The following is a 23471-nucleotide window of genomic DNA, read 5'->3' as shown; positions in this document are numbered from 1 at the left end:
TAGTGTTTGCTAATGCGGTATCCGTATAAACTGATCAAAAAACGAGCGGGTGATCTTCTCTCTCCTTTTCTATGAGGACTAAACAACAGAATCTGTAAGAAAAGACAGGCAAAGAAGACCAAAGCCATGAGGATTCATTTGGTGGCCAATGAAGGAGCTCTGCTAGGGGCTAAGTGACTTCTGAACATTTAACAGTGGTTCTGTCACAACTGGGCTCTGTCACAGTTGAGTATAAAGATGTTGCAAATTAGTTGGGTCTGATTTGCCTCCTCCCCAGCTGTGCAAGATACTTGGGATTTGGACTGGGTTATAAAACATCAGCAAAATTTCAGACATCAGAGGCCGGAAGATCTGACTGGGTAACACGAAGTAAGGAGGTTAAGCTGAATTGGTCTCATTTGTAAACAGGATGTGGTTATTGGGCAAGAGCTGGAGGCCCCAAAGAACCCTTGAAATGTGGCAGCTAAATCCTAAGAGATAACAGGGATGTTCACTGAACTACAAAAATAAAAGGTCTACTGCTTTTCACACTGACACGCCAGTGAGAGGGAAGCCTGCCACTAATTTTTTACAGGATGTGACAGAATAAAGTTTTTTACAGAAGAGTTGAAGTTCAAGAAAACCCCTTAATGCTGGCAAGCATTGGTACAATGTTACACTAATGAATGAGGTTCTCCTTGTGTTAGGTGCTAATGTAAACAATCTCTCCTCTAAAAATGCAGTCCAGTTAAAGAATGGATTCATGTGGCAAGTACGTAGAAGGTTAAGAAAAGGAAACTCACTATAGTACACAAAAAGAGTTTTGAAAGTCCTTTAATTCTTCATTCAGTTTTGATTTTTTTATGTTGTTGCTAGAGGTTTTTTCTATCATTAATATTACTATAAATAATGACCCTAGCTGTGCTATGAAAGTTACAACTAGGAGTGTTTGCAGGGCCTGGCCTGACAACAGGACTCCAATGGACTATAACTTACATTTTTAAAGGTATACATGTACACGTCTTTAGCTTTAAGAGTTTGTGTTTACCATTCAGTCAAACATGGCCAAATTCTACAGGTTTTCTTATCAGCTTGATATGTCACATAAAGCACACTAATAAATGGAAAAGAATTATTTCTGCAACTTATAAACTGTTAGCTGAAATATGAAACGGGTAATTAAAGACATAATGAAAACATGTATTTTTCTCTAAAAATAAGCTGTTTATTTACATCAGATATTTACTGAACCTTACTTAAGCTTACTTATTTCTAGGACTTTTGCCATCTCTGGAAGCATTCTTTCACATTTTACCAAGATGATTTAAGGAAGTGCCCAGCACTTGTGGTAACAAAGGGGAACAGCTCTGTAAGTTTGTAACTCAGTTACTTTGTAAGAATAGGTCTTGGTTTGTTTCAAATTCTGTCTTGGTTTGTTTCAAATACTTTCTTTCATCATACCTGCTGGTAACATGAGAATTGACACGGGGTTACAGGTCTAAGGAAAGTTTGTGGGATTTTTACTTTTGAGGTCATGATGCATGATAACTGCATCATAACTGTTTTGCTGCATTCAATTATGCCAATCCCTCTCTGCACTATTGCATTTACCGTGCTAATAAAGCATGCAGGCAATCAGGATGAAAACACCACCTAAAAGGACCATTTCTATGTGTGAGGAGCCTTTTGCTGCTAAGGCATTCACATTGAAGCTAGGAGATGCAAGCCAGTCTCTTGAATCACACCTCTAGTATTCCCTGCAAAAGCCACGACTGATCTCCCCGTTCATTTTACTTGAAAAGAAAGTTTAGAGACAAATAATAATTACCTTCAGCAACGTAACTGAGCAATATATGAGGGTGGTGAGGCATGGGCAAAGGTTGCCCAGGGAAGCTGTGGCTGCCCCATCCCTGGAGGTGTCCAAGGCCAGGTTGGATGGGGCCTTGGGCAGCCTGGGCTGGTGGGAGGTGTCCCTGCCCGTGGCAAGGGGGTGGAACCGGATGAGCTTTAAGGTCCCTTCCAACCATTCTATGATTCTGCGGTTCTATAGAACATTGACTGAGTAATATATAACATATATGGTCCAATCATTCCATGATTCTATGGCTCTCTATAACATTGACTGAGTAATAACTGACCACCAAAGAGATAACAAAAACTTCCAATCTCCTAAGAAAAGAAAAATAAAAGCAGAACGCGCGCAGTGCAACCTGAGGTCACCTACACCACAGCCCTTATAGCAAGAAGAAACCCTTTACTCTGCGCCAGCTGCATCTTTAAATAAATTAACTTTGCCGTCCTAGCAATGAAGGGAGGCACCTCCCCAGCCCCGGGGCCGGCCATGGCCCCGCAGCAGCGCCGCCGCGGCTCGGGCGAGGCGCTGGGGGTTGTCACCCGCGTCCTTTCGCCTCAGGGACTCCGCCCGGGGCGGCCCCGAGCCCCGCTCTCCCCACGCTCCGGTTCGGGACCCGCGGCCCCGGCCCTCGCTCGGCGCCACATCCGGGTGCGGCGCTGGGAGCGCGCAGGCGCGGCCGCCTCGCCCGCCGTGCCAGGCTGGGCGCCGCTCCGGCCGCCGCTCCGCCCCGGGGCGCTGCGCTGCCGCGTTGCCAGGCGGAGGCGGCGGGGGGGGGTGGGGGGAGGAGGGGGATGGTCGTGAGGGCGGGCGGCGGCGGTAGCTGGGAGAAGCCCCGCTGGTGACTGGCTGGCGGCACACGCAGCTCCGGGGAGGCGGAGGGTGGTTGAGCGGAGCCGCGAAGGGGGGAGAGACTGCGGCGGCGGGGCGGGCGCTCGCACATACACACACACACACTCACACGCTCACGCACACACACACGCTCGCACGCACGCACAGACCGACGCCGGCGGCGGCCGCGGCTGCCACGATGTGAGGGTGGAACGGGGAAGGGGGAGACGCGGAGGCTCCGCGGAGAGAGAGGAGGAGGAGGAGCAGCCCGCCCGCCCCCGGCGGCGGGAGGGGCGAGCCGCGCTCCCCGGTGGGCAGGGAGCGGGGTCCGGGACCGGCGGCCGAGGCGCCGCCGGGCTGAGCGGCTCCTCTTCGCCTTTGGCTCCGCTCTCCCATCTCCGAGCCCGCGGGCCCCGATGCTGCCGGACTGACACCCCCCCGTCTCTCCCGCCCCCGAGGGACGAGGAGAGGCGGCCGCGCTGCCCCCGCTCGCCCCTGCGCCGCCCCCCCCCGGCGGGGGCTCCTCGGTCGGGCCGGGGAAGCGCCGCCGCCGCCGAGGACCATGAGGAAATTTAACATCAGGAAGGTGCTGGACGGCCTGACGGCGGTCTCGGCCGTCGCCTCGGCGGCGTCGTCCGCCGCGCAGCAGCAGCAGGCGGGGAACCGGGAGAGCGAAATCCAGGAGACGCTCCAGTCCGAGCACTTCCAGCTCTGCAAGGTGAACGAGCGCTGCGGCCCCGAGCCCATAGAGAAGGGGGGGGAGGTGCCGCCGCCGCGGGCTCTGCGGGCTTTGCCGAGCCCGCTCCCGTCCGCTTGCTTGGATTTATTATTTTGGGGAGCCTGGGGGAGAAGGGAAGGAAGCGGTGGGTGTAGCTGCGCGGGTCTCGTTGGATTTCCGTAGTCCTCTTTCCTGGAGAGTTTCGGGGCTGGTCGCCTTCTAGGCTGTTGGGTGCTTTGCCCGTGCGGCCGGAGGCTTCGCAGGAAGAGTGGGCTGGATGGGGGAAGGAGGATGCCCAGCTCTAGCTCTAGCGCGGATCTGGTTATCGCGGCGTTTGAGTAGAAGCCTCTACTGATGGGCCCGAAGGACGGGGATCCGTCGCGCTGCGTTATTTGGAAGTGCATTTATTCTGCTCCTTTGCGCCTGGAGGTGGAGGGGGGAAAAAAAAAAAAAAAAAGGCTGTAGACGTTTTGTGGTGGTTTCGCTGCAGTGTGGTGCCGAGTTGCTGATGCTGCTGTTGCGAATCTTCTCCAGAGACGGAGGAAAAGTTCCTGTTATTTGCTTGTGCGTGAACCGTAACTGCAGTTCATGCCTGCACGCTTCAGAAAATGGTGCAGGGAATTAATCCACCAGCTGTACCAAGAGGGATAAAAACTGATTTGAATGTCAATACCCATTTTTATCTTCACGGCGCACCCGTGGCCTAGCTTGATATGGATGAGGTTGTTTGTGGATTCTCCTCCTTGTTTTATCTAGTATTGCAGGTGTTTCTGCCACTTCCGCAACTTGTTCATGAAGGACGTGGAAAAAAAAAGCAGAGCTGTTCCCAGTCACGTTTTTTGCCGTGAAATATTGAGAGATGCGGGGTCTGCCTGCAGCTTCAGTGAAGAAAAAGGAGTAGACCAGAAGTTTGTTTTGTGCTTATGAGGTCCTAAAATAACTCTGCTTTGAACTAAAGGTTTTGAAATGGAAAAGCTAGGCATTTGTATGGCTTGTGTTTTGTGTGTTTATAACGGAAATAAGACTAGATGACACTTTTATTATGTGCTTGATTCTGATTAATTGCAGCCTTAGATGTTAATGCTTGGTCAATTACCAAATTAGTCTTGGCTAACTAAAAAGCCAAATGTGCCAGTAGCTTCGTATTGGTAAGAAGCCCATGGTTGAGGTACTTCTGCTTCATTTATGAGGTGTTTTTTGGTGTTGTCTCCTTTTTTCTTAACGGGCTGAGAGGTTGCACTGTCATGTGGGGGCCTGTTGAACTGAAATAGAAGTGATTCTCAGAAAAGCAGATCTAGTAATTTGTAATAGTTATAGTGACAAGGCTGGCTTTGTTGACCAACTTCCTAGGAACAGCTCAGATTTTAATAGTTTAGTGCCTTTGCTAGACACGAAAATAAGATTACTCAGAGAATGAGGTAGATTAAGAAAATGCTACTTTGATAGTCTTTGTATAGAAGAAATGCAAGATTTGAAGTAAGTTTCAGTATGTGTGATTTTCACTTGATGATCACAAATGAATAATTATAACTAAAAAAAATTTTATAATTGATTCATGTAAGATAGCTGAATTTCTCAGTCTGTTAAAATGCCTTGTAGTTACTTTCTCTATTGTGGTTAACGCTGAATACTGTTCTTAATGTGTGATATTGATTCTGTTTGGTTTTGGTCTGCTGCCTGACCCATCATTACTGACTTGTTAGACTGTACGTCATGGTTTCCCCTATCAACCTTCAGCCTTGGCCTTTGATCCTGTTCAGAAAATACTGGCCATCGGGACTCAGACTGGAGCACTAAGGCTGTATCCTTTTATATTCTGAAGCGGATTTAGCACACCCCACGCAAGTAATGTTTTGATTCAGCTGCTGGAACCATTCAAAAGTCTGGTGGCAACCACATCCAGGTATGCAGGAGGGGGTGGGGAAAGCCTCTGTATTCTGTTGGTGGGAAGCCTGGCTCTTCTGGTTGTTCTTTGTATCAGCTGAAATTGTGTTAATGATGCTAAGTATGGCAGCAGCTCAGTCTCCATTATCTCAAGTTGTTATATACATTTTGTAGACAGTTACTAGTGTGCTGGCAGTTTACAGCAGCCGACTACAAATCTAAAGAGACCATACATTTTGGTTTTAAAAAGATGATTCGGTTGGTTTAAATGAAGAACAGAGTGTGGACAGTGCTGTTAGTTACTCTCATATTGGTAGAATAGAAGAGAAAATAGAGACCTAAATGTAAGGATTTGGATTGAAGGAAAAGGGAGAGCTCAAAATCCAGCTGTTTAGAGCTTACTCACCTGTAATCTTGGGCAATGTGATGTTGCAGTTTGAGTAATGACAACTTGATAATACCTATTTACTGTCACTTATCCATGACTACACCTGTGAGTTCTCAAAGTGTGAGTTGCTTTCTAAATAATTAAGAGAAGTATTGCAAGATGGTGAGGGAAGAAACAGTTGCTGTGGGAGGAAGCAGTAACATTTGACAGAAAATGTATTTCCCAAGGGAAGGGTGGGAGTTTCATGCAGAGGCTGAAATGCTGGTGCTCCCCTAACTTGATGAAGATGAATATGCTTCTTTGTACCTTGAAAGGGATCTTGAGTCTTGAAAGAACTGGTTAAAAGCCATCAACCTCAGTTGGTAGGTTGGCCTTCTAATGCAATAATTCTGCAGAAGTTTTGTCTCCCATATTTACTTGCTCTGGGATGGAGGAGCTCAGGCAGGAGGGATAGATGCAGACACATTGCCAGTGTAAAACCAGCCTCTTGCTTTCTGCCTAGTGAAACAGATTTGAAAAGCACTCTTGGGAAAGGTGTGAATTTTGCAAGAAGTGCTTATTTCATTTTATTGCTCAAAGATTAAAAACACAACTGAAAAGTGCTTGTTGACCTGCAGGATGCTTTACCTTCTAAAGTTTTTATGAACAGTACATGATGTGCAAGGATTCATTAAAGTGAAAGCCATTTACTCTATAGAGCTGCAGAAGTATTTAATTGAAATGAGATGAGGACTAGAAAGTCTGATAGTCAGTAAGGAGTTATTCAGTGAGAAGTAAATCCTAAAAATGGGAGAAAAGTCATTAATTTTCTTCTGCATTCAAGTTGAGAGAATAGAAGTAAAGGAATGATAATGCTTCTTTCATTGCCTACCAGCAGATAGGGGCTGGGTATTAGTGTTTTCCTTGCATCTTGAAATACAGGTGTATCTTCTCAAGCATTTTCTTCCTTCCTAATGCAAGTAAGTGATCTGAAGAATTGTGAAATGAGCTAACCTGCTTTAGATTTCATTAAAATGTGAAGAAATTAATTTTACAGTCTTGATTGATCAGCTAACCCCTTTACAGAACATACTCTCTATAACTGAGCGGTCTACAGTTCTGATATTTTAACTTCAGAACCAGTATTGATTAGAACAGATTAACATGAGCAGGAATGTTCTTAACCACACTATCTCATTTTTCTTTATGAAGACTTTGTAATTACTTGTGGAGGAGCAAAGAAAATTCTAATACACAAATACTAAATGCTGTCTCTAGTATTGGTACAGTGACATGTCAAAATAGAGCTAAAGCTATTTCTGGAGAATCAAGGTCTATGATTACAAATATACTGGGAGTTCACTGGCATTGTGTATTTATCAATTAGAGATAAACAAAGACAACAACACTGTATTGACAGTATTGTATTAACAGCAACACTGTATTGAATTCTGTGAATCCGAAAGTGTTTATGAAAATGGAAATACCTAAACTATAGGTGGCATGTTTCACTAACTGGATTTGAAGTAGAATTACTACTCTATTAATATTCTTTGTCCTTGAAACTAGGTTTGATGGGTTAAAATTGGTGGAGATCATTGTGGAGTTACTGACTTAGTATGCCAGGGGCAGGACTTTGCCATTTTGTGCACATAAGCAGCAGCTGGTACTGGATCTTACAATTTTAAGAGGAAGAGAACTCCATGAAAAAAATTTCGGAGACTGCTTTTAGTGTAAAACAAACCTTAAGAATCACAAAAGTTACAGTTTGAGGTTATTCACTAGCTTAACTTCAGCAGTTTGTGTTCCTTTTATTCCTTTATTTTTAAAAAAACTTGGTTCTATTTCCAGAGTTACTTAGATATATTTCTAACTTGATTTAGTTAGGAGATTTAAAAGCAAGTGTTTCTAAAGCAGATTGATATTGCTCAAGTATTATCCTTAATCAGAGAAATATTTTGTTCTCCTTTTTCTGTTTTCTGCTATGGACAATGACCTGGTTCCTTTACTGTGTAGGAGAAAAAGTTACGAAGTGTATAGCTTGGTAGATACAAACCTTGGAGAGAGGTCAGATGCTCAACTCGCTACTCCTGGCTTGAGAAGAACCAGTTGACGTGACCCTCTCCCTAGACATTAGGGTCTATGACAAATAGTTAAGCCATTTGGATGTTTCCTGTATTGCAGGGGAAAATCACAGTGCTGAATGACTAAATCTTAAATTTATTTCTTGCATACGTTTAGACTCATCTGCTCCCACTGATCCAGTTGTTCCTCTGGGTTTGTGGTGCTGATCTGAGGATACTTGTTCTAGCTGCTTGAGCCTTGGCTGCTGGTCTGGCTCTTCCTTATGGCAATTCTGCTTCAGGCTCACCCTACTGCACAGTGCTGGAAGCTGTAGTATGTGTTCTTCACAAGGAGTAGCTGTGCCTGCTATTGATTTCAAACTGCAATGGTCAGCGTAAGCTGCCTGTGGCCTCGTTTGTAACTGCAAGCCAGTGTCTTTAAGTTTCTCCACACTTAAAGGGATTTGACTGTTACCAGGATGGCTTTCACCTTTTGTTCTCCTGTCCCAAATGTGTTAGATACCTAGACAGTTAAAAGTTCATCTGTGCTTTGCTGCTTACCTGTGCATACCTGAGCCATTACAGCAGGACATGTAGTCCATAGTCTTTGTGAAATTTTGTGCATAATTGGCTATGCTTTGTTTTCCCAGCAGATACCAAAACCTTCTAATGAGTTATTGAGTATATGTACTCAATGTTTTATTTACCTGAGTGGTGTAACTGGGTAGACTTCACCTTCTGACATACTGGCAGCATTGTGTCATCGGTAATAGCCTTGTTTCTGTGCTCTCTGTTTTCACTCTGCTGCTTAGAAGCTCCTCTAGAAGTCAAAAGGGATCTGCACTGGGTAGCATTTAAACTGCAAAGAGGTTTGAAAAAGGGGAAGTGGACTGTTTCAGGGTTTGTCTGTCTTTAGGATGTTATTTTTTGAGGATTTTAAATTACTAATTTTGCAGGGCTGTGCACTTAATAGTTGGCTGAACTTCTTTCATTTACTTTTATACAAGGTAGAATAAGCTTTCAAGGTAATGCAGAAAAATTGAAGGAATTCTGCTCTCTGCTGTTTAACTGCTCCATCTTATACAGGTTTCTTCAGTTTTCTGTGCTTTAATTTCTCAATAGCAAAACTAGGACAGTATGTGAAATGAGACATACTTTGATTGTCTGCCAACATGAATGCAATATCTTTATTGCTGCTTCATGCCTTAAAAATACTCATTTGGAGCTTGAAGCTCAGTTTCTCTCTCAACAGAGGGATTCTGAAAAGAAAGACCATTTCTACTAGAAGTTCCTGAGAATAAAGGGTATACCTGTGGAATAGAATAAGTATTGTGCCTTTCACAGCAACCAAATTGTGCCTAGAACTCTTTATTCCCAACTAGAATAGGTTCTTTAAAGTTTGGGCTTTTTCCCCCCTGTGTTCTGGTTCACAGGAAGGAGAAAAATTAGGTTGTTCGTCATTCTGTCATTAAATATCTGAAGATCCTAATCATGCTGAATGTCAGCATCTGTTCATCTTCACCCCCCCGCCCCTCCTTATTTTCAGCAGTACAAGATAACATTTATGTAAGCAAATGGCTGAATTTTTCATGTATTTGAGGTGTAGGAAACTTGCTTTCTGTGACTTCTATTCTCTGGCCTTTGTGAGAAAAACTCACAAGTGTTATTCTTTGATCAAAGTAGCTCAAAGCCTGGATGTGTGGTTCCACGCATTTTCTGATGGAAAATTTATGTTGTAGTATCTGAATAGTTTTGCTATGAATAGAGAAAAATTCAAGCCATTTTGTGAATTCTCTGAAACGCTAACCAAACTCTGTTTCAAACTTGTGATGTGATTATATGCATTAAATAATTTTCCTTTGCATCATTCAGACTGTGCAGTCTGGCAGTCTGATTTTTTTGGGGTTTTTTGGGTTTTTTGTTTGTTTTTTTTTTTTTTGGAGAAAGGGCAGTAGGGCAGTGTCTGGAGTTGTTTACAGTATGCACAGCAAAGATTTTGTTTTTTTCAAACCGAGCATCTAACCGTAAAGTTGGCACAGCTTGAAGTGGGAGACTGGACGAGGTAAACTTGGGAGGTGCTTTACAAACTCAATTATTCTGTGATTGTGTGTTTGGTGAATATACCAAACTGAACTACTGTTTTATGGACTGTCAGGTTTTTTTGGCATTTGTACGTGAAAGAGAATGGTCTCAACCTTTGCCAATGTTCTTCTGGATTTTGAATAAATCTTCCTGTTTTGGAAAAAGTGTAAAGCTACTAAAATTATTGCCACAGTGTCATGCCAGAGAGGGACTCTGTGATTATTTGTTAATAAGAGAATGCTTATTGGATACCTTGCCACCCAATTCATAAAGAGTAGTTTAAACAAGAAAGCTACTTTGTTTAAAACATACATTAATCTTATTACATTTGTAATTTTCTTCTGATCATATCTTCCAGCACTTAGTTCACACAGGTATCATTAGATCTCCTTTATCTTTTTTTTTCAATGATAAATCCCCATCCCCTAGATGAAGAAAACCACCTTTGGATATTCTGAAATGAAATATGGCCAAAATGCTGTGATGAGACTTCTAATCCTTAAACAATGACTGCATATTCTTCATAACATATAGGATAGTGTACTTTTTGAATCCACGGTTGCACTTGTTGGGAGACTTGGTGTGCTGGTTTTGGCTGGGATAGAGTTAATTTTCTTCATAGTAGTGTTTATGGGCGTGTTTTGGGATCCTGATGGAAATGGTGTTGATAACACAGGGATATTTTGGTTACTACTGAGCAGTGTTTACACGGTGCCAAGGCCTTTTCTGCTTCTCACTCTGCACTGCCAGTGAGTAGGCTGGGTGTGCACAAGAAGTTGGGAGGGGGCACAGCTGACCCCAACTGACCAAAGTTATATTCCGTACCATGTGATGTCATGCTCAGCATTTAAAAACTGAGGGAAGGAGGAGAAAAGGGTGTGTGTTTGGAGTGATAGCATTTGTCCTTGCAAGTAATATGATGGAGCTCCGCTTTGCTGGAAATGACTGAAAACCTATCTGGCAGTTGGAAGTAGTGAAAGAATTCCTTGTTTTGCTTTGCTTGCATGTGTGACTTTTGTGTTACCTATTAAACTGTCTTTATCTCACCCCATGAGTTCTCTCACTGTTACTGTTCTCATTCTCTACTCAATCACACTGGAGAGAATGAGTGGGTGGGTGTGTGGGGCTTAGTTGCCAGCTGGGTTTAAAACATTAGAGTAATTTTTGGCACCCAGTGTGGGTCTTGAAGGGTTTGAGATAACGACAGATTTGACTGGAATGTGCTAGGTGGAATTTATAGCTGTTATTGCTGTTTAGCTGTTAATCAGCAGGCTTCTGTACTTGCATAGGATTTGCTTGCCTCACTGTGTATTAGAGACTGGTGCTCATTAGCAGCTGCTTTTTGCTTTTGCTGTTTGCTGTACTGCTTATCGTCTTACTCTGCTGTGCCTGGGAACACTTCGATGACAACAATGGTGATGCACCTGGGCTGGCAGATTGCCAGGACATCAGTGCTGTGTCTGTGCTGCTGCACAGGACAGGCTGGAACTCCAGTGTGAACTTGAGGTGAAGGGACTGTGACCTGTGAATGAGTCCCTATGGGAGCAGGACACCCAAAGCACTTGTATCTGTGGATAAGTCCACACCAGAGGATGTGTATCTTGAAGCATCTGTGGTTATGGCTGTCTGTGCTACAGCAGGTGTAGCTCTGAAGAGATTGTCACCCAAAGTCCACAGTGGAGAAGGGATACCTTGAAGTGCATGAGGTCATGTCAGAGCACCTCAAAGCATGTGGCCACAGATAAGCCCACGACAGAGCAGGTACGGACCCCTGAAAGGATTGCAGCCACGGATGAGGCCATGTTGGAGCAGGTTTACTTCTGTGACTGTGGGGAAAGCCACACTGAAGCAGGTGCACCTCAAAGAAACTGTGGTTGTGGACAAGTCTATGTCACAACAGTTCTTTGATTTGCATTATTATTGCATATACTGTAATTCTGCTAAACGGCTTTGATAATAATTGCTTTTGTTCAAAAATACCCAAAGTATGACTGTATTAAATATTGCACTGTAATTCAGAAAAATGAACTTTAGAATGATTTTTTTCTTTTGCCCTGTAGGTTTACTACTGACTGAATAGGAACCTTATGGATATAACCTTGCAACTTCAAACTTGCTGGGTCATAGTGAGCTTGAGGAAGGAAATGTCTTGGGGAAGCATACAAATTTTGCAATGCTGTGGCTGTCACTGTGTCTCTAGCATAGGCCGTCTCCTTGTACCTTTTAGCTGCTTGTGAAACACTGAGGTGGTATGGATTGTGTGATCCAATGATGATGTTAGAGTAAAATATAGAATTAAACAGCTGGGACCTAGCTTAGTTAGGCTTTCAAACTTCTGGTGCGGAGCTTAATTCACCAGAGTCTTAATGTGACATTTTACTGAATTTTCTTTCTCAGTCACTGTGGAAGGGCATTTAGAACTGAAGTAGCTTTATTGCTGCAGGAGAAGAAATGAGCAGTTTCAGTTAAGTCGTGTCTGGAAAAGTAGAAGAAAGTCACAATTTGAGATGCGATAAAGCTTGCAAGAACAAATCAAGATTGCATATCCTTCCTAATAAAACTTCTTGTTTGGCAGAAATTTTGTAACTGCGTTAGGCTTCGAAGTGTCCCAGTCTCTGCTTTGTGAAACCTTTGTAAAAATAAGGATAAGTGTTCTTGCACATTTCACTTAAGGTGTCTAGAAGTGCCTTCAGTTATTTTTTTGTTTCCCTTTGCTTTACTAGAATTGTTTTTTGTTTTCTCAGTGTAATGGAACAGTAAAAGCCAGCATTGTTCATCAGGTTTCCCATAGCACATCTGGTTTTTTAGGGTTATCTATGTAGAAACTCAGTGAAAAAAAAAAACACAGAATAAAACTTGTAAATTATTACAGTCTATATGAAGTTAAACAAAACTGGAGGACATGGATCTGGGATATGGTTCACTTTGCCCTTAACCTTAGCTAACTGGTAATGGTTTCACATTTTGAAAAAAATAGTGTACTTTGCAGTTTTGAGAGAGTTAATACTGCAGTAGGTCTTTATCTTTAATCTCATATGTCTTTTCCTCTTGCTGCTCTTGATGTGGCCCATCCTGGAATGTATCATTAAACTGATTCTTAATCCTGCAAAGTACATCTGGTTAGGAAGGGAAGACTTCTCCAGAGGTCTAATTCTGTGTCAGGAAGTGTATTTATTTGTTTGCTGGCCTGAAGAAGTTTGTGGTGCTTCTGAACCACAACAGCATATGAGAGTGTATTGCTTACCCACTGGCAGTATGCTGTATTTCAGCAGCTTTTGAAGTTACCTTACTTTGCTGAACCATAAGTTTAAATTATATCGTAACTGGTACTTGAATGCCAATCAAGCACAGCCTCTTACTATTCAACTGGTGGTAACTTGGGTGAGCTTTTTCATGTCAACGCTTCTATCACAGGCACTTCGTAGTAATGCAGCTTATGTGTTTATCAAAGAGAGCACAAAGTTACTATCTTTGCCTTTCCATGCAAATAGGGGTGAAGATGTAATTACATAATTTAAATCCCTGGCAGTAATATTTGTATCACCAAACTTGGGCACAGATTAAAATAATTAGGCACAGGTTAAAATTATTAATAGCTAGAACTGAAATGTTTCACTAGTGAGGACTGTGATAGTGTGGGATAGTTCCTTACTTAATAGATTTCTAAAATCTAAAATGTAGCAATTCTGCAGCCTCTGGAGACTCATTCTAAATCCTGATTCATCTTGATTTTTACAATGTTTCGTGAAATTATTTTTTCCTTTGACTATCATTTAACCTGATCTGACAGGTTAATGCTCAGTTTAAGGCACTCTGCCTCAAATGAGAACCATTTTGTTTTATGGTTAAAATCTCTTATTGGTAAGAGGTTCCAAGGCTGCTTTTACATCCAAGATCTGTACAAACTAATGACAGCCTTGGTCTATGTACTGGTTGTTCTAACTTAATCTCTTCCTGCAGAGAGACAATCTATTTTGAATCACGAAGTCTCTCTTAAAAAAAAATAAAAATAGTTCTAGTTATTGATAGTGCTTGTATCGAGGCAGCTATGTCAATTGACAGTTGGTGAAGATTGATTTTAATACAGTGTTTGTATTCACTGAAGTGCGTGAATAGGTCTTCCCTAGTAATTTGTCCACAGTTCTACTCTGTATCAGTGGTTCTGTACTTACTGGTTTTTTCATTTGCTTTGAATTTTAAGTGTCAAGGTGAAACTTGATATGTGTCTGCTAGTATAGAAAACACAGTACAAGATTAAATGGTTTGAGAAATGCTAGGTTATGTTGATTGAGCTAATTAAAACATGTGAAACTGATTTTTTTCTTTTGTAATAATGGTGCTGATCTTGTGATTCTTAAGGTGCAGTTTGCAAAAACAGCTATTCAATCTCTGTTCTAGAGACAGAAGTTTATAGCTTGATAGAAATAACTAAAGGCTATTTCATTTATTCTTTTTACTGGATGTTGTGAGATTTCTGTTTCATCAGTGCCTTAAAGTTAGTAAGAAAACCTGATTTCTGTCTGGGCAACTTGAAGCTGCGTTTCTTTCTAAAATTGAGATAATATAACTGCAGTGACCACTGCTTCCATGTCCAGAATAAGTCTTAGCCTATCCCACTCAAACTAGACAATGTTCCTAAGAGCAATACTGGTGGAGAGGGGCGTTTAAGTTCTCCACCTAGAAAGCTGTAGACCAAACTCACCCTTTTATGAAGCGTCTCCTATGGATTCTCCAAGAACTAGTTGTCTCCTTCTGCTCCTGTATTGTTGTGAAAAGTCATCACAGGAGCTGTTTTAACTTGAAATCAGGGAACTAAAGAAAGGATGCAGATCCAAAGGAAGTAGGGCCTTTGTACTTCTGCTTAGTGAGCTACTATTATTTTGATTCACAGCGTTTCAAGCAGGGGGTTGCATTGCATAGCTTCTTGAATCTGCTGCCAGGCTTGTAATCTGTATGTGTTCCATGAACGTTATTAGATCTTTGGTTCACATTAAAATGATACATTTAACACTTCAAGAGTAGCCATCTACAAAGATAATCTAGGTGGTATCTGATGGTTTTGACAATCTATTCTATTAAAGGTCTTGTCTCTTTCCTACTTCGTAACACCAACATGTAGGCAGCAGCAGCAGCAGATGGACAAAAGCAATTCACATCTTTCTACTTGCTTATTAAGGAAAACTAATAGAATGCTAATTATTTTGTGATCACTTAATGTTAAATTGATAGAATTAGCATGCCTGTATTTTTTTTAGCATATGCTCTATTCAGTCTTACTACCTTGTTAAACAGAGCAGATGTTCATCTTCACAGTTGAAAAACATTCTTGACTGAACTTTCTAATGTTGATATTAGAAGTACAGTTACTAAGCGTTAGTGATGCTTATTAATATGCAGAACGGGCTGCTGAGCAGTAACTTGCCTAGCGTTCCCTTTTATACATGTTCCAAATTTGTGCACTAAACTGGTGTGGTAAGATTAGCTTCACAGCACCATTAAACATCAGATAAGTCACAAACCAAACCAAACTTGTGTTTAAGTGACTAAAAATAGTGAGATTACTTGCTGGCTGTGCTGGTTTGGGCTGGGATAGAGTTAATTTTCCTCATAGCAGATGGTATGGGGCTATGATTTGTATTTGTGCTGGAAGCAGGATTGATAGTACAGAGATATTTTGGTCATTGCTGAGCTGTGCTTGCACAGAGTCAAGGCTTTTCCTTCTTCTCACGCTGCCCCACTAGTCAATAGGCTGCAGGAGGCACAAGAAGCCGAGAGGGGACACAGCTTGGATAGCTGATATTCCACGCTGTATGTTGTCATGCTTAGCATATAAAGCTGGGGGAAGGAGGAGGAAGTTGAGGAGGATGTTTGGAGTGATGACATTTTTCTTTGCAAGCAACTCTAATGTATAGTGGAGCCCTGCATTTCTGGAGATGGCGGAACACCTGCCTGACAGTGGGAAATAGTGAATGAATTCCTTGGTTTGTTTTGCTTCTGTGCATGGCTTTTGCTTTACCTACTAAACTGTCTTTATCTCAGCCCATGGGTTTTAGCACTTTTCTGATTCTCTCCCTGTCTAGCTGGAGGAGGAGTGAGCAAGCAGCTGTGTGAGGCTTAGTTGCTGGCTGCTGAATATCTCCTCATTCTTTTATTAGGTGGAAAACGTAACCTGGCGAGTTACTAACCTGGAAAAAGAGATTGGGTAATCTACCTCTTTAAAGTACACAGCCTTATTAATGATGTCCCCATGTTTACAGCAGTTTGCAAATACAGCTCTGCAGAAATGAAAACTGAAGTACAGATCTGCAAGTTACGTAGACATCACAGGTGGGTCAAAGCTATAATTGGAGAGCTAAGTGATCAATCAGTATCTGTTTGGTCCCCTACTTTGCAGCAGAATGGAATTGTATTTGCAGCAGACTTGATTTAATCTAGTTCTGTTTTAGTAACAGAAATGACAGTTCCAAAGGGGCCAGAAATGTGATCATGTGTGGCTTAAATGTAAGTAAATGATAGTCACTAAAAACTGTCTTGATTTGTTTTCAAGTATCAAAAAATGAGGCTGTTGCTACTTCTGCACTTGAAGGTAAGGTCATCTGCCTTGGCAGCGTAAGCACTAGGTGATCACTGTCACCAGATCTTCTGGCAAAGGGGAGATGCTTGCATTTCATTTCAGTAGACAGAAGATGTAAAGATCCTTGTTATTTTGTTAACGTTTTGTTAAGGTCTTCTCCCTTAAGTGCTCAAAAGTGACTTTATCGTATTTGTCTAGTGCATCCTGGCCTGGGCAGTATACGTACAGAATTTAGCTGTTGCCTTGGTGAAACCATTTTAAAAAAATGGTAGTTTCTAAAACCAGGAGGAGGGAAATGCTTGGTTGTTGCCTGCCTACGGGCTTTTATAACTCAAAGTTGGGTTCTCCATTACAAGTATAGTCTTCCTCTATTTTCAAGATTGACCGGGGTGGGTGGAGGGGGTGGAAATCAATTCCTAGTCAGGTTGTGGAAACTTGGAAGACACTGCTTCAATACCAAAAGTACTGCTTAAATGTTTAGTTCATACATTTTGTGTACAATTTCATAGTAATTAATCTGTCTGAATTCAAGCCAATATTTACTCAAGATATATTTAGTATATTATCTATTTAGATATGTATGTAATGTACTCTGTAGCATATACAGCGTATTAAAGAAAAATAGAATTGGCTTAAACTAGGTCTTTGAGATGCAGATCACAGTAGTCAAAGTACAAAGTGTCAGATTGGTGGGTGAGTGCATATGGATTTTCTCTGAACCAATACTGAAACTTGGCTTTTTGATTTGTTGTTACCAAATCTGCCCAACAAACTGAGAAGAACATAGTGAACAAAAAAAGCATCATTTTGCTGTCACATAGAACAATGATGTGTCCACATTTTTGGTCCTATGTATTTCTGGTTTCTGCATTTTAAGTGGCATGGATTTAAAGGAGGGAAACTAGAGAACAGAGTGGCTGACTTACAAGGAGATTAATAATGCATGATCCCCTCAGTTTGGAGGGGAAAGAGGTAAATTTAAGGGGTTGTAAAATTAAGAGGATGCTGGTTAAAACACATGCTAAGCTATCATTTAGCAAATTTGCAATGCAGAAACTAGGAAGCATTCACCAAATTACTAATAGACTTTTTAAAAAGAGATAAAAGGCAATTTTTAGTTTGAATATAGTGAGTAGGGAAATTCTATAATTTGTAGGTGTGGGAGATGGTGTTGGCAGATGGCACCTACATTCAGGAGGGGAATGGACAAACTTGCTGATAAGCAAATGCTAAATTGCACTAGACTGAGATTTGTCCTCTAATATACCTAATCCACTAGGTGAGGTTGTTTTGAGAGTGGAAGGGGAGTAGGCTGGAAAAAGTGGCCAGCCTTTTGTGCCTTAAATACCATTGATGGCTGTTGCAGGAGACAGTGCTGGGCTGCATGGACTTCTGGCTTGAGTCAATGTGGTGGCTGCTGTGCTCTTAGTCTGACCAACTCATTACAGGAGAAGGATTTCCTTCATTGTGATGTTGTTCAACAGTGTGGTTGCACAGGCTTCTTCATTTCAATGCAGTACTTGTAATCATTTTTATAAACGCAACTTAAAATTTTATCAACTTCTATGGATTGCTAGGAAGGAAATAAGCTTTGCTGCTTAAGCAAAATTTATCAGGTGCCTGAATGGTTGATGAAACAGTTTCTGTTGTGTGATAAAACACCAGGAGTGTTGGTGTGGTTTAGGGGTCTAGGAAACTAGTATGAAACTGGTATGAAAACTTGTGTGGTAATCACTCTGTGATCTGATAGCCTTCTCTTTTTGCCTGCAGTGGAGGTTACTGTTGCAATTAGAACAGAGTGGTGGGCAAGTTCAGAAAACAATGTCCTTGAGTAAGTTTTAAAGGGGAAAAACTACTTTGTGCCATTCTTCAAATGTCGTAACATGCTCTTATAGTAGTTGTATCCAGTTTGACAAGGAAGACTCTACTAATGCTTGCTGTTCTAATCTACAGAATAATGGATCAGCATTTTTAGGGATATAATCTCACATGCTGTAGGAAAGCTCTTGCAAAATATTCCTGAAATTGTAGTTAGTGTCAAACTTAAAATTAGTGGATTTCAGTTACAAACCAGGTAGAGTACATAAAAGCATAGATTGAAAACTTTGTCCACATAGTTTGTTCTACAAACCACCCCCACCCTCCAAAAGTAGAGAAATCTCTGTATTCTGACATGTTTCACTGTCTGATATAGTACATAAAAAGCATGTAATTATATATGATACAAAAGTACTTAATTTGAAGGAAGTTCACTGCTGATGAAATTAAACTCAGTTGGGGATATCTGTTATTAGTGTTGTGTTACTGTATTAGTAGAGAATCTTTAGAGATGATCAGTTCAAGTGCATTCTGCATGAGTGATACTGAGTCACTATAAGTATTGTTGTCGTGTTTCAGAACTTTTAAAAATATATTTAGTTATATTTAGTTCTCCAAAGTACCTTAGTGCTAGTCAGTATTAGTATTTGGTTTGCTACTTCTCTAGTTAGTTGTCTTTTTTTTTTTCTTTTCCAAAGGACTACTAATAAATGCCATTCAGCATACTGTTTTTGTGGGTGTCTGACTGGAATGCATGAATCAGTATATTGTGTTGGTTTTTAATGCAACGGACTTCATCCTGCTTTTGCGCAACAGGCCACGAGATAATGTTGCTTTTTTTCCCCTTGTATTTGAGGAGATTATAGGAAGAGATTGTGCCTTTTATAGTTCCTATTTTGAATTATTTGAAATTATTGGTTAATAGAAGTAATCTCTGCTTGTCTGTTGAAGCCTATATAGTCTGTCTTAAACATACGCACTTTTTGGCATCTGTACATGACTGATTTCTTTCTTGTTAAATGATTTGTTAAAAATTAGTATTTTATAGTTTGCAGGTGTGTTTTAGTACAGTGCTGCTTCTGATAGAGTTAAGCCCTTGTTCTTGAATAGTTCCCAAAAATCACCTCAGGTGGCTGGGGTGAATTATTCAGCTGTTTTCTCTTTTTCCTGTGCTTCAAGAAAATCGAATTTGCATGTGTGTGTGTAGCTTTTGAGGAGGGGTAATACTTGAATCTGTTGAAATGTTTCTTTCCTGACTCTGCAATCTTGTTACTGCACAGCAATTTTAAAGCGCACCTGTTCTCTGCCATCTAACTGAGTTTAGAGAGTTGAGCATACTTGGAATGTGTGTTGGGACTCATACATGATTCTTGTTTAAAAGGCTTCTTTCAGTCTTCTCTGGAGGCTGAAGCTGGGAACCTGGACATTCATAGGGAGACATGAGAGTAATCAGACTTACAGTTGAAGTGCTAGCATATCAGTGGGGGTTTTTTGTAGTCCTTTGTTGCAAAAGAAGTTGGGGTACTTTGCAAGCCAAACACTAAGGCTTGTAGCACTTCAAATAATTAAAGTGAACTGGCATGCAGTTGGCCAGTAAAGATTCCCTTTTGTAAGCATAAATAGACATAGGTTTTTCTCCTAATAAAAATGTGACTTAAGTTTAGCTCCAGTGGAATTTACTATCAGGAAGTCTAATGCTTTTCTTGAAATGGTATGTTTGGGGGTTTTTTTGGTTCACACAGAGGAGCTATGGACCATTGTAAATATACAATGGGAATATTTGTTCCTGTTTAAGATTTTCATTTGGCTATGCTAATATTTGAAAGAAAAAATAAACTTTGAACGTACCTTGTAAATATGTTTTTTATTACTTTCAAACTTTTCTAGCTGAATCTTGGAAACAGTAGCTGTGGTTTGTTTTTTTTTTTCTCCTTAGTAAATGTTTAAGGAACGTGACAGGTGATTTAGTCTGATAGCAATCATCTTAAAAGCTTTCTACTCCAGTTTATATCTGAGCCTCCTGTGGTTTTACTCCCCACTATGCAGAGCATGTGTATAACTTCCATGTGTTGTGACCTCTAGTGAGTTGCAGCAGCTGGCTGAGAGTTAACATCGCTGGTTTCGTCTTGTTTTTTTTTTGATGGAAGGTGTTATAGAAGTCAACTTCCAAAACAAATTGATTTCATTTTCTCTGTTGCTGTGTAGAAAAGGCTGACACCCAAACCTTAAAATAAATGTTTTAATCAAGACATTATAAGGAATGAATTACACTCTGTCAATGTAGAATCTCCTGACTCAAAGCAAGTCTGAACTGATCAGACTACAATGCCACATTAATCTTAATGGACTGGATTTGCTACTTAGAAACCATCTTGAGGGTGGCTGAAGAGTCCTGTTCCAGCCAATACTTTTCTTTTATCTGAGCCCCTGGATATTTTCATGTTATGACATTTCTGAAGTGCTGTTTTCCCCAACCAGAAATTTCCCTAGAGAAGATGGGAAACCCTGTCTGTTTGACATCTGTAACTTCAGGCTTTGACATTAAGACCTTAGTAAAACTCTGGACTGTGGTGATAGTCTGCTTGAAACACTGAGTGTGTGCTTGCATATTTTTAAAAGTATTTTTTAAATTTTATTTGCTGCGGTAGTGCTATGACTAGTGATGATGATAGTTGTTACTCTTTTGGGAAGATGTTTGATTGTTAGGTTTTTAAATAATTTTAACTAATTAGCAGCCATTTCACTTTCTTGGAGCGGTTCTCATGTAAATAAGTGGCTGAGGATTCCAGTGGAGACCAAATTGCTTTAAAAAAAAAAAAGTAATTCCTAACTTCTTTAGTGTTCTACTTTAACAACTGTTATTTTGTAGGTAGTAATTTTCTGAGGAATCCAGCTGCATTTCTCTTCAAGCACATTTCTGTGCAGATTTGCTCTTTACTTTGCTTTCTTTTTACCATTTAAAAAAGGGGGAGGAATAGTGGAAATGTGAATGTCTCCTCTTGGCATTTGGGGACCAGGGTAGTAGTGAAGGAGACATCAGCACTGTGTAGAAAGGAAAACCTCTGTTTGGTTTCTGCAGCCTTTCCATGCAACAAGTGTAGATAAATGCTTGGCTTTCTTTACTCCTTGACCCTTTCCTTAGTCCTAGTAAATGAGAGGCCAAACTATTAAATATCAGTGTGTGTATTTTTTTGGGACAATCTCATTCTTGAAGAATTATTGCTAGATATTTCAGTTAAGCTACAGTATTGTGGAAGAACCTTGGAGGTGCTGAGCAACCTAAACAGGTATAGCTCTGCATCTTTGAATGGCTCAAATCCACAATTTGCTGTATATAACATTTGCCTCATGACATCATATGAAGAGCAAGGGGTTTTCCCTTCCTTTAGAACTTGAACAGTTTCGGTTATAGGAAGTGAGTTGTAATACATGGATATTCATTATTTTGGATACCTCTATGTAGAGGAAAGAAACAGACATTTTATCTGTGAAACCTGCTGTCCTGTGGTTCTATCTTGTAGTAGAATTATCTATACATAGTAACTTTTAAAATGTTCTCTGTGATTGTACAGAGACTCTGTTTTCAGATGTTGAGGTAATGCTGCCACCTTTCTCCTTTTGGTGGAATGTGGGCCTTACCTGGGTTTCTCCCTTCTTGTCAGTTTCCTGTTTGCATAAAATTTGCAGCGAAATGTTATCTGCAACACTTCTTCCTTTCTATTTAAGTTGATCAAAATAGCTTTTCAGCCTGAAAAATTACTGCCAGATGAAAAACAGGTAAAACAGGGCAAATAAGCACTGCCTGAAGTACCAGACATTACTTGTTATCTGACCAGAAATGGAGGTACATAAGGCTAAAAGATGAGCAGATTCTCAAAAATGTGTGTAGAAAAATAAATCTCAGTGAAGTTAGATTTGCAAGGTAATACCTTCCCTCCATCTAGTAAGCAAAGTGCCTACTAGAAAAGCTACAGGAAAGATGTATATGAAGACTACCATGAACTGTGCTTTTCTGTTGATGATCTGCTTTCCAACCTTTTGCATTCTTAAACTGGGCTGTGGGTACTTGGAAATCTCATAATACAGTCTGAATTATCCCCCTTCCCAGTGCTAATAAAAGCTATTTGTTTCTGACATCCACATCCTGTAGAACACATTAGCTCTGTTTGTACTCTTACGGGGATTATTTAGCACTGTTGGGTGTGCACTTCTTGGAGTTAAAGAAAGCACCCTTCTGAAGTCCTCAAGTACACTGAGAGAGTAAGCTACAGGATCAAAGTAAGTTCGCATCTGTAACAACTTTAAAAAGAAGAGTCAAGATGGAATGGGTAGTGCTATTTTTAGTGCTATGCTTCACGTTTTCATAATATTGAAGAAATGCATGTTTTGATGCCAGTTTTGTTTTGTTGTTTTTAATCTGACAACTTAGGGTTTTCTAATGACTGTCTCTCTTTTGACATTATTTTCAACTAAAATTTAGGCTAAATAATGCAAAATGTTTATGGTCTACTTTGACATCACTAGTGAACTTATAAAAATAGATGACTGTAATACATTTGGGGAGGTAAGAATTACAGTTGCATAAGCAACTTCTAGGGACAATGTCAACCTTCTAATAGTCCATCTCAAGATGGATTTCTGGTAAACACAAGCCACAGAAATATCACTTCATTCAGCACTGAGATGCAGCTTGTTTGTGTGTGTAAAATAGAGCTATATGTAATAGCACAAAGATTTGGACAAAATAGCTAAGTAAAATTACAGATACTTCAGCAAAACATAGTGATCATCCTTAATAATTTGGCATGTAATAAACTATTTTGCAAGTTCTATGAAAAGTAGAAAAAATTAAGCACTTTAGAAACTGTTTCACGTATTAAAAATAAGAATTCCAGCTTCAAGGTACCTCCTGTTTAAGTGAGGACATGGCTTCCTCTTGATTTTGGTGGAAGAGTGCCATCTACTGAATTGCTTGAATTGTACCTTTGTTTTTCATTTGTGGTGGTAATTTTGAGCAAACCTCCTATAAAATTGTCACTGCTACTTCGATAGTAGTGAGCTAGTAATTTTCTCAGTTGTTTTGGTGATTTGCAAAATCTGAAAATTATGCTATAGTGAAAAGTGGAGAGGCTTGAAAGAAAATTGAAAGCATTGTTCTTGGACTATATTGCAAAGTGGTTAGAGTAACAATGAGAATAGTTTTTGGTGGCTTATATATGTTTAAGGCTTGTTTTAAAAATCTTAAGTGGTGTTTTGAATGGAGAAGGTTTAAGTCTTATCTACTTATGCATTTGAGCAGACTT

General features: G+C 40.6%; 1 protein-coding gene across 6 annotated transcripts in view; it reads left to right on the top strand.

Moving 5' to 3' along the window:
- Nucleotides 1-3150: 3150 nt before the first annotated feature.
- The window catches only part of STXBP5 (syntaxin binding protein 5), a 104949-nt gene continuing 84628 nt past the window's right edge, over nucleotides 3151-23471 (top strand). For 4 of the 6 annotated variants that reach the window (XM_069852149.1, XM_069852147.1, XM_069852148.1 and 1 more), the window contains exons 1-2: nucleotides 3152-3380; nucleotides 5084-5181. In XM_069852149.1, the coding sequence (XP_069708250.1) occupies nucleotides 3225-3380; nucleotides 5084-5181 (254 nt within the window). In that variant the 5' untranslated portion in view covers nucleotides 3152-3224. Of the gene's footprint in view, nucleotides 3381-5083; nucleotides 5182-23471 lie in introns of all 6 variants that reach the window. The other 2 variants (XM_069852145.1, XM_069852144.1) reach the window with 1 other exon arrangement.

The sequence above is a fragment of the Phaenicophaeus curvirostris genome, chromosome 2 (assembly GCF_032191515.1).
Source record: "Phaenicophaeus curvirostris isolate KB17595 chromosome 2, BPBGC_Pcur_1.0, whole genome shotgun sequence".
Classification (NCBI taxonomy): Eukaryota; Metazoa; Chordata; class Aves; order Cuculiformes; family Cuculidae; genus Phaenicophaeus; species Phaenicophaeus curvirostris.
This window is presented reverse-complemented; position numbering and strand designations above follow the sequence as displayed.